Below are 12,326 nucleotides of genomic sequence, written 5' to 3'. Positions count from 1 at the left end.
GGAGGAATGAAACTAGTCTTCGAACTTGATTTATGGCTTTACATTTTCACGATCGCTAACGATAAATTTCTATTAGCTTATAGTAATTATTATACAATAGGCTGATCACTATTAACGTGGGAATATTAATTATTTTAATATCTGAAAAATTTTGTTGACAGATAAATTGGGTTACATCAGTGATTATGGTAATCCTTTAAAAGAGACTAATTTTGTTCCATTATTCTTAATCACTCATGATTTTCCCAGATCTTTCTCGCAACACTGTAGTATTGTAGGAATAAATATATTTTATGGTAACGGAGAATAGTTGCATTATGATGTACCTAGTATTTCATTTGCATGTTTGATTATCGATTATTAAAGGTAGTTGAATTTGATTTGCATAAATACAATGATCGAGTGAATGCAAATTGGCACGTTGGTATGATTACAAAAATACGATGACCGAAGATGAAAAAGCCACATGTATCTTTCTAACTGCAATTTATTTTATTTAATTAACTTTTTAATTTTATCGAAATAAAGCGCACATGAGTTTGTAGAATATTTAATTTGTCATTTATTAATAAATAATTTAAACACGTTACTCATTGATTAAGCGTTTCAAAACTTATATCCTTAGAGATCGAACAATTCTCTGGTCCATATGTTTAACATACTTCGTAACAAGTACTTTAAAACAGTACTTTAATACCGAATTGGTGTCAATGTCTGTAACACGTGTAATTCGGGTCAGAAACTAATTGCGTGTGCGTAGCTCTTGAATTGCGTTGTTCTCTACTTTACAAAATGTATGTTATTAGTAGAATCAATGTAAGCAAATACGTGCACCAATATTGAAATTTCTTTACACGTATATTTATAATTATCGAATATTACTTTTTACGTAAAAATATAACATCAAAAGCAAACAGTAATTTGAGCAACGCGTGATCATCAAGCAACACTTCGTAAAAAAGCGAATATTATTAATCCTCACTGAGGCGAACTTCTTTAAACTAGAAAATATTTGCCAACAAAAATTGTCACGGAATCATCGCGGATACAAATTGTCATGGACTGTGGATATTTACGCAAATACATGTTTACACGTGTAATTCGGATCAGAAATTCATTGCGTGTGCGTAGCTCTTGAATTGCGTTGTTTTCTACTTTACAAAATGTATCTTATTAGCGGAATAAATGTAAGCAAATACGTGCACCAATATTGAAATGTTTTTTCATGTATATTTATAATTATCGAATATTACTCTTTACGTAAAAATATAACATCAAAAGCAAACAGTAATTTGAGCAACGCGTGATCATCAAGCAACACTTCGTAAAAAGGCGAATATTATTAATCCTCACTGAGGCGAACTTCTTTAAACTAGAAAATATTTGCCAACAAAAATTGCCACCGAATCATCGCGAACACAAATTGTCATGGACTGTGCATATTTACGCAAATACATGTTTTTACGAAAACAGTTAAAAAAAGTAGTCAGAAATTTGCTTCGCCTATTAAATATTATAATAAAAACTGTATGTTGGATACTTCGTAAAATTAAATTCCACGCAATGTATACATTATCTTCGGTATAATGTAACATCCAATAAATAAAGAGAGATATGTACATTGACAAAAAATACGAACGGAAAATATTAAGAGAATAAAAGATATAATAGAGGCAGAAGGCTATATAATTTCTATAAATGTGCAATGTTTGCGAACATGTAAAATACGGAAGATTGTTTAGTGGCGTTCGAAGCGAAAGCAATGAAAACGAAAAAGAGGCATCGACCGATGGCACAAGAATAAAAACATCTGTCGTGGTTGAGTTTCGTACGTCACGATGCGTTTGAAAATCTCATTTGCCTCGACGATGTTTTTTTTCTACCTTACTGGGACCATAGACAAACAGTTATACATATCCGTTCTATATTTTTTCAACGATGCGAGCAAAATTGAAACGCGCTTTGCGAGATTGAAAGAAACGAATGACGTGGAAGGAATAAAATTAGACACGGAAAGGGGCAGCGAAAGAAGATATTATGACTCGCAATGGCGGACGTAAAAGTTTCTCGTTCGCGACGATATCGGAAACGGGGAGAAGGAAATTCAAGAAACAACTGTCGGAATGAACGATGGAAAAAAAGACGATACTCAACCTGGATGAATATTGTGCTCGATAGGAAAAGTAGATACTTATGTATTTCAATTGAAAATTTCTTTATCCGGTTAAGCGAAAAGAAGGGATGAATTAAAGAAAAAAAAAAAAAAAAAGAACTGCGTAGTAGAAAGTAGTAAAGAATTAAGAGAGTGATAACGAAGATAAAATGATAAGAAACAGGAAGTTCTAAGGAAATTTTAAGAGAAATGCAAGTGAAGTGCAAGTACAATAAAGTGGGATTCATATGCATATGTATATACTAAACTGATACTTGGAAATCAAGAAAGTTTTTGATACTGACAAGCTTCTTAACAAGTTCCAAAGAATATTTGCAACGTGCTGCTTCCTAATACATATTTAATGAGCCAAGGTTAAATGTTCTAGTGGTAGTTATAGACCTCGTCTTATTTTGTCAAGGTACGGTCATGTGCCTTGTAACTTGGCCATTAACGATCAACGATAAAACAATTCGAAAAATGTATTTCCTGGGTTTCTTACGAGTACCTCTTTTTTTCTAATAATGGAATAAATAAAAAACAGAAAGATAGATGAAATTGCCAATTGAACTCTTCAACGAGACACTTGAAACTTAACGAGGTTTAGATACCATCGAGCATTTTTACATAATTCATAAGAAAGAACCTTTTCAGTTTAGTAGGTGATTTAAGATTCTTCTACAGTATCTTACAATTCATTTCGTTTCATGCTTATTGAAACTGAATAGAAAAAAATTCGATAAGATTAAGTGTATGTTTAACTTCTTAACGCGATAAAGGGAAATGGCGAGGAAGTATTATCGAAAATATCACGATCAACTAGAAAGGAGTGAAACATTATGCGAGGATCGAGAAAGAGTTCCGGACGATAATATGGATCGAATTAAATTGAATATGCTCTCGCTAAACAGCAGGGATATGTTGAATTGAATTTGGAAGGAAGCACCGGTTGTAATTCGATTCACGAACGTCTAACTGAAAAGCACGCTACTAGCACTCTATTTTTGCTATTCGACAAAGGAATACGATGATTGCATGGTTTCTAGGATAACAAGGGAAGAAAATATAAATAACATCGTACAATGGTACCTATGTTTCCGTGCGAGGGCACAATAACGTTTGCAACTTCTACTTTGTATTCTCATTACGTGTTTCCTGCACGATTAATATTGAAACAAAAATGTCGGATGGTTGGCCAGGAAACGGAATTAATAAAGCGTTGCGTTTATTTCTCATTGTTACACTCGCGCAAAGTTACGGAATACAGCCACGAACGTATGCCAAAAGACACAGTATAACACCTTTGTAAAAGATTCGAATTATTTCGTAGAATCGGTAGAGGAGATACTTTTCTTGTAAGTAATATCAGAGAATAATTCTGATGTTGCTTATAAGACATCCGTTCAAATTACGTACAAACGAGAGTCCTCTTTTAATGATATTTTTCAACTCGCAAATTACAAATTATCGATAGATTCTCTTGCGTAATTGGAACAAGCTTGATAACGAAACGAATGAAATTTTACAAGCGCGCTTTCATCTGCATAAAATTGTAATATTACAAGAAGGAACTCGATCGTCGCTCGTTATTCACAACTACTGAACCGTTGTGCAAGGAGATTCAAGTGTAGGAGAAAAGAAACGTAACAGATGCAGGTACAGATACAGTGTCGTTCTTATAAACAAGGTCAATGAATTTAAACTATGATTCGTTATTTCATCCACCGTATTGACCAGACGAGATTTAGTTATACCTGAGATTCGTCCATTACCACGACTAAACAAAATTTCCTTACTGCGAATAAATTCTCAGCTTCCCTCTCCGATTGTTCTCTGCCAACAACCTTCTGCATGATAAACGATAAAAACCTTCCCATGTCAACTGTCTGCAGCTAAAAAAATTTCAGCGGAGCAAGAATACGAAAAACGTCAGGAACGGCCACGAAACGTGGGTACGATAAGCGCGAAAGTTAGCAACACGATTGCAACGTGAGATGTCCCTTCCGTCCGGTGACGAGGGTGCTCGCAAGCGTAAGTGGTAGTTTAGAGTGTAAACGCGGTAGTACGAATCAGTTTCCCGGAGTCTATATTCATAACGAATAAGTTATTCAACCAGCCTAGGGTGTGCCTATCTGGTTGTATGTATAGGCCCGTCACGTTGTCTCGTATTATCCACATAATCGGAGAACGTGGAATGTAACCAGAGAGGAAGAGAAGGATTAAGCATAGATGAGAGAGTAAGAGAAGGAGAGAAGGTAAGAGGAGGAGAGATAGATAGATAGAGATAGAGATAGATAGATAAATAGAGAGAGAGAGAGAGAGAGAGAAGGAAAGTGACAGAGCATATACCTTATCCGTATGTCTCGTACTCGTCGTTGGCTCCGCCATCTCTGCGAGAGCGCAACCCTTCAGACTGTCTAGGGATCCGTGTACAAACCGCCGGTATACTTGAGCGATAATTTTCACAGTGACTGACAGCACTCGCAGAGCCGCGTCCTGCTGTTTCCCCGTTTTTATTTTCGAGACAGAGTATTAAGCTATTTGCGTTCACCGGATCCGGTCGCTTTGTTTTTCGACAACAACCTTCCCGCTTGACGTCTCGCGATAAAGTTCGATCGATACTTCTCGTTCGTTCGTTCGTTCGTACGTTCGTTCATTCGTTCGTTCGTTCGTTCGTTCGTTCGTTCTTTTTACCATGGAGTTATTCCGCTGGAAAAATAAACCGAGCCGACGAGAATGGAATAGAGACAGGAATAGAGGAAGAGAGGTGGCACACGCTTCGAAACTTTAATTACGCGATTTCGTTATAATTATATCATATTTGGAAACGAGCATTTTTGCGTTCTCGGCTGCTACCGCTGGCATAGACAGCCATAGGGAGAACAGTTTCAGAGTTTCGTTCCGAATCGGTAACTTCTCGCGCTTTCCAGAAGTAACTTTTACCGAGCGTTGTCGATGAACATTTCGAATTTAGTTTCGCATCGATTCGCGCGTCAGCTCGGCTTCTGACCTGCCATTTTGCCATTTCCGAGAAAACGTTGCCTTTCGCGTGACGCCCACTTACTTTCGGTCATTTCGATGCTTACGTGTTTTAAGTACGTGTACTCGTCCTACCTTTCTACGATACATGCGCGTAATCGTGATAAAGATCGCGTTTGACCTATCGCTTAATTCAAGTAACACAGACGTATCTTACTCAACGACGCGGAAATTTAGAAGAAGATACGAGTTACGGATAATACACGGTAACGCTAAGACTAAGCGATGTATAAAGATGTCGAAGAGATCAAAATGAGAGATAAACGGAAGAACATATAATGTAAGGGAAGAAGTATATCCACGTATCACAATAAAAAATCGCTTTTTCCTAAAAATAAAAATATCGTTGTAAACTTGCAAAATTTCCATGAAAAGTTACGAATCGATCGTTTAAATCAGTCTGGTAATCCTAGTATCGAAGCTAAGTATTCTTATTTCTAAAAAATCAAAGTTCTTCGACATCATCGATTTTCTCCGTTATTATAATTCAACGGAATTAATTAGAAAATTTTATATTTACGTTAACAAATCTCATCCGAATTTCGATGGTCTCTTGACGTATCGTAAGAAGATGAAACGTGCGTAAAACGAACGAAACTAGCACTTTGATAATTCTAAATACATCGATATACGGAGGATTATTTATTAGAAATACTAGCTGATACAGCCAGCCTTTGCTATCGATTTTATATTTTTTATATTTTTGAATAACATGGCTGACGATTTTGTGAATTTCTATTGGATCGGTAAACGTACCGTAGTTCGTGAAATAACATCGATTGTTACACAGCGAAGTCGCGAAGTTGCTTTTGACATGCCGCATTCCGGAAAGAGAGAGACATTGTTCGAAGGGGAAATCATATTGCCTCGCTATATTATGCTAGCGATTCAAAAGAAAATACGATCGCAGCGAAGAAGGTCGCTGTTGCGTTGCGAATATCCGCGAAACTGTCTCTTTATATTTCCTGCTGTCTCGTGGTTTCTTCTGTCATGGGTTAATGTTTCACGCGCTTAAATCCTACTCGAGATATGCTGCTTAAAATGGTGAAAATCGCATGGAAATCCATCCAGTGGAACTCGAGATTAGCTGGAACATGCTACAGACGCTTGCTGCGAACTTTATTTTACGCTATGGATAGAAAGAAGATATAGATTTTCAACTTTGACGTAGATTTACTAGATTCTCTCGATCTGATAAAAGTTGCGTCAAAAGTTTGAAACGAGTAGAGTGACTTGAAACTGTTGCGAATAACGGAATGGTTAGCTGTACGATGTTTCTATTGTAATTCCAGTGAAAAGCTGTGGACAAAGCTGGAAAATTGTTAAACAAGTATCGTTTAAAATTCAAACAACTTTGAAAAATCATTCAAAACTACACGAGGATCTTTAAAAACAGATTTTATAAATTTGACGAATGATTGCTTGAAGCGTGTAAAGAAATCGTTAAGAAACGTGGAAGTTACTTCGATGTGAAAACGCTAACAAATAATACGATTTCTTATCAGTGGAAGCCCTCGCTGTTTTTCTTTTCCTATTTGTACGAACGTTAATGATCATATAACCGCAGAAAAGATCAAATTTACTGAAATTAAATCCCTAGTTTTCGCGTACAAACGCAAATATCTCTTTCCTTCATAATTATGCTATTTTTGTGTTTATTAATCATATAACGCGGTAATGATATCGTATAATGTTCGAAGCGAGTCATTCATTGAGTTACAAGGTATTTTCTTTGGAACTACCGCGATTATCGTGATTTTTTCGAATTAAACGTTACATAAAGACCAATCGTTTGATGTAATACGTTTTTCGAGGGTTCCATTTCTCTAAACTGCAAAATTTCCCACGCTCAAATGCAGTGACATATTTTCATGCGAAGATGACGAAGCTCTTCATAGCGCAAACAAAAATCTTAATATTTTTCTTCACGATATCTCTGGTTTGTCTACTGTATCGTGTGATTTGAACGTTACACGCAAATGTATCCTACGAATGTTATCTCGCTCGTTACTGTACCATTCGATCCTATTGCATCCCATTGTTATACCATTACGCTATCGCTTTATACACAGCAATTACGTACGTATTATTGGTCGAAGTCGTAACGCCAAGAATATCCGTAAAGCAGCCATTAGGCTGACTAGGATCATATCCATACTCCACCGTCGCCTCGCGCCCGCCATAAGACACCGCCAACACCTTATCTACTTATCCCTAATTTCGCACAATGCACTACCGGTGAACAAAGGTTGATTAAAGGTTTGCTTAGCCATTAAAATATTCCATTAACGTTCTCGCCTGTGTGCTATCGGGCGCACAGTGTAGGTGAGGTCAGGTGAACGACGAAGAAAGAGGAGACGATGAACCGAATAGCTGCAGAGCGTATGAGAAAGTGAGACGGAGATGGACAGCTAGACGGAGGAAGACATATATATCTTGGAGAGTGAAAGAGAGGAGAAGGCTAGTAGGCAGAGGAAGGACGAGACGACGGAGGAACCTTATTAAGGGTGTCTGTTCCGCCTCCTCGAGCGCTTAAATTTCAAACTGTCGCTCTACGAAACACGGCGACGTCGTTAAGGCTCGGCCGTCGAGATTAAAGGCTTTCGAGATTCGAGAGATTTAAAGTCTGGAATTGTCCGCAATTAGTGCGAAACGGATAAGGAGAGGACAGCGACTGGTAGGGTGGTAGCGAGGGATGGAACGATGGTAGAGAGTTGACCGGGTGGCAAGCTCCTTCAGGAAAAGTACAGAGAGCTTCCTGCAAGAAACGAAAGAGCCAGTAGAACGTTAACGAGAGAGGTCTTAAGATGCGTCGTGATCATTATCGACATTCTTCATTGTCTGAGCGATGTCGTCTCATCCTCGTCCGGACAAACGTATTGTTCTTACGAACGCAAATAAGACGATGTAGCTCTTTGTGGACGTCGTCGCGAAAGCCAATCGTCCGTATCAGTCGCGCCGACTGTTTGTTTCCCTTCGATTCCCGCGTTTTTTTTTTCTCATTTTTCTTTCTTCTTCTCTCCCTTTTTTTTCTTTTTCTTTTTGCTTTTCCTGGTTCGCTTGTTACCCAGCGTAATAATGGATATCGTCGAAAGACAGAATGAAAGTTACGGTAGAATAGATTTTCACCTACGCAGCATTTTCCACGACGGTGGCTATTCAATTTTGATATCCTCCGGTTTTCGTCGTTTTGTAAAATAATCGTTGTTTCTCGGTTCGAACATACGCACACACGCGTATTACCGTATTACCGAGGGAAAAATTATTAAACGCGAAAGCTAAGAATTTGGAAAAATGTTGATACAGAATTTTGACCGGTTAGGGAGTTCGTTTTTCGATAATCGTTCGAAACAATGGAATTAATTAACGATATTTGAAGCATTCATTTAATCACTGACAATTATTAATATTTGATTTCGTTAGTAATAATTATTAACCAATCGACTGTTTAGCGATTGAAAGTAGGTTAGTGAATTTTTCCATTACGATCGAGTTAATCGTGATTAAATTTTGGAGGTTTCTAATAAAACATCGTTTACGCGTACTTCCTATCGTTAATAAGAAAAAGAATGGAAGATTTCTGTGCTAAATGGAAGGCGACGTTCTTCCTTTCAAATAGTATAATTTCTCCAGAGAAGTATATCACTCGCATCCGAAAAATATGTGTTAGATCCTCTTTCGCGTTTTTCACTGGCAAATTTTGAAATGAAAACATGGGCTTGGTAGCGTGGCGCACGTTCTTCGGAATGAAATTACAGTTTTTCCTTTTTGCTGGCGACGAGAGATTCTCTCTAACGAGACTTTTTCACGGGGAAATTTCCACGAGATATATTCCACGAACGAACGAACGCGGCACCGGTTGATCGAGAATTTTTATATCTAAAAGAAAAAGCCGGGAAGACGCAGTTCGTTAACCGGGCCACGATTATGCCCGTGATTTTTCGATTCGAATTTAAATAGAGCCTCGTTCGAGTCCGTCGTACGATTATTGTTCCTTTAACGCGGTCATAATATATGTACTCGAACATCGGTTTTCTCTCGAACGAACGCGACCGCCGTCCAACAAAATTTAACGAGCGAGTGAAAGTCGTTCATTTCTATAGTTGATGATATTCGTATTCGACCAGCGGTGCATTTTGCTATTTGATATGTTTTACAATTACGAAGATCATTCAACGCGAGCCAACGAGTAAACAGGGAACTAAAAGTTCATAACGGCATGAAAGTTCTAATGTAAAAATAAAATGAAATATTTTATTCGTAAAGCGAAGAATAGAGACATTCGGTTGTGAGATAAAAGTAGAATATTTTACGTTTAGAAATGAGACAAGAAAATATTTCGTGGAAAGCTAGAAGAGAAAGTTAAATTTGGTAGCTGTGCTGATCCGAACTTGCTCTGTAGATTCGGAGGGTACTCGAGGAATGATATCGTGATTCCACTAGTTTGGATATGATAATTTTATAATGGGTCACGTTTTTGTTAGAAATCCCTATTTCAGCTTAAGCAAACTTCGAATGAGAAAAATGGCGAAAATTGAGGAAGTATTTTTTTAGAAGGTTACGTGTTAGGATGATTCGAACGATAAATAAATTTAGATATGTAACGCGATAGCACTCCGTGAAGTAGGCACTTGTTAGAATTGCGGTTAGAGCAAACGGTATTTCTTTCGTCACTTTGATTCAATTCGAATTATCTCCACGTCAAGTGTTTTTAATTATACAAACAATTTATCTTTCAAGTACTGTAGACACGTATACGTGTCATATTATATCGGCGAATATATGTGTATATGTGTTCAACGAGATTTTCCTACTACGAAGCATCGAGATACTCGAAATACAAAAACGCGTTTCAGTATTTTCATATGGTTAAGTAACATATAGAAGATGATCTAGACGTTGTCTAGAGAATACGTTACGAAGAAACATTCAACTTCAGATTTAGTTCATCCAACGCTCAATGTTGAAACAGTTCAGAAGTTTCTTCGAGTATGCGTTAAATTTTCTATCACCTGTGGGAAATTTCTTACTGTAATAGGAAATGCAGAATCTAGCCAAAGGTATTTCTCGTATGTATTTTCACCTTTTTAAATCCCCAATTGTATTCGCGAATCCGCACACATACTTATCAATTGGATCAAACTCGGAGCTTTTAAACGAAAAGACTCTTTTTATTAGAAAAGCACACAGAAAATCGTAAAAAAATGAAAAATCATTCGTCGAAGACAGATTTTTTAGAATTCACGTACGTGATAGTTGAAATAAAGGAACACGTCCCTAACAGACATACCGTACGAAACGTTTTCACACATGACTCACTCACTGATGTCCGAGATGCATTCATGCATACAAGTTACGCCGCATAGAACGTGGTCCTTTGATTCGACGGCTCGATAGGATGCGCAGATTCGCCGCCTCTATTTCACAAATTAGATTTACACGGGTGTCACGTGCTCGGTCGTTATCTCGTTTCCAATACGCGTTGCCGAGCGAAACTTTTAGAAAGAGGGTAGACGCACTCGCGTCCGTACACGACGAACGTACGATTGTTTCCTGGACGGTGGAAGCAGTTGGTTTTTCCCGAAATAGCACTGCGAAAATCCCGGAACTATCGTCGATGCTTCCGCGCCTCTTTTTTCCGCGGTAATTTTACGCGCCGGCGAATTCCGTCAGAGATACCCGTGAAATCAGTTCGCCCTTTCATCCCTCGTATCAGCACATCCACGTTGAAAAAGGAAGGTAGAAAAAAAAATTTGGGGAAAAATGGAAACGGCGTTTTGTGAAAATTTCTGAAAGCACCTGGCAGACTTCTATCGATCATCGTCTGACACGTAACGAAACGATGTATCCGAATGCGTAACGTGCACGAGTATGTCTGTGACTGTCGAACACGGCTCGATCGCGCTCTTTTTACGAATCGGATCCATGCGAGACCCATGAAACTTCACTCAACGACCGACAAGATCAACTCGCAAAGTTAACGGACAGCGTGACACACGCGGAAGCAGACTCGTAATCGCAGGACACTTACCAACAAAAATTAGGCATCTGGCCAGCATCGTTCGGATCCTGAGCCGTCCTTGGACCTCTTGGTCAACCTTGTCGAAGGCAACTTAAACGAGGAGCACTTAGCCGGTGGTCCTGGAACGTCACACCGGTGCCGGCGCTCGGTCGTGGTGGAACGTGGTCGTGGTCGCGGTCGCGTCGATCGACCGGTAGTCAGTCAGAGGTCTCGTTCGTTCTTCCGATCCTCTGTCCGTGGCCGCGACGTACGCGCGAAGTAACACGCGACGACGAGGCAGCGAGGATCAGCGACGATGGTAAGTCACGGATGGTTAGGGACTTGTCTGTCACACGGCGATCGGTGTCGTGATCGACGTTGATGGTGGTGCAGCCGACCGCGAAAGTGCACGCGGTGGCGGTGCAGGGTCATACGTGCGCGGCCAGACCAGTCGCGGCGTAAATCGGCGCCGAGGAGAGGAGAGGAGGGGACAGATAGGTGTAGATAGAGCGAAAGAGGTCCGGCAGAAAACGCGGCGCGTCCACCCTCGCGAAAGTCTTTGGCCTCCGGCACCGCCGGCCACGACTGATCGTACCGGAGAACCCCCGCGAGTCCTCGCGCGCATGCGTCCAACCCTCTCCCTCGCGAACTATAGCGATCCTTCTCGCGCCAACTTTAGCTTTCCACTGTCTCGCTTTTACTCCGCTCGGCCGTGTCGTAGGGGTTGGAAAGGGTAGCTGCAGGTGCCACAAAGAATGAAAGGGAGGACGTACGGTGCGCGGCCGTTGCACGCATCCAGCATTCGTAGATGCTTGCGATGCGTTACGCTTTTGTCCGTTTTTCTCTCTGTCTCTCTTTCATTCCTTCTTTCATTCTTCTCCTTCTTTGTCTTTCTTTTCTATCGTTCCTCGATATTGTCTTACTATGGAGAAAGAAAGTTCTTTCCAGAATATACGGTTGCGTCTTGAGGTACGCTGCAGACGTTCGACGTGAAACGCGAACAGATAGGTAGATGATGAGGATGGGTTAGTTTGCGATTTCTGGTTCGGCAAGTATCTTCTCCTTTTCTCTCGTGCGTTTTTCACGAAGTAGAATGCTACGTAAAGTAGGATGTTGATCCGACCGCTGTTTTCG

General features: G+C 39.6%; 1 protein-coding gene across 12 annotated transcripts in view; it reads right to left on the bottom strand.

Annotated features, from left to right (window-relative positions):
- LOC132915473 (cell adhesion molecule Dscam2) overlaps positions 1 to 11,804 on the bottom strand; it is a 127,605-nt gene extending 115,801 nt beyond the window's left edge. For 10 of the 12 annotated variants that reach the window (XM_060975374.1, XM_060975308.1, XM_060975346.1 and 7 more), the window contains exon 1: positions 11,223 to 11,798. In XM_060975374.1, coding sequence (XP_060831357.1) covers positions 11,223 to 11,250 — 28 coding nt within the window. In that variant the 5' untranslated portion in view covers positions 11,251 to 11,798. Of the gene's footprint in view, positions 1 to 11,222 lie in introns of all 12 variants that reach the window. The other 2 variants (XM_060975390.1, XM_060975382.1) reach the window with 2 other exon arrangements.
- Positions 11,805 to 12,326: the final 522 nt, after the last annotated feature.

This window comes from Bombus pascuorum, chromosome 1, assembly GCF_905332965.1.
Source record: "Bombus pascuorum chromosome 1, iyBomPasc1.1, whole genome shotgun sequence".
NCBI classification, from domain to species: domain Eukaryota; kingdom Metazoa; phylum Arthropoda; class Insecta; order Hymenoptera; family Apidae; genus Bombus; species Bombus pascuorum.
This window is presented reverse-complemented; position numbering and strand designations above follow the sequence as displayed.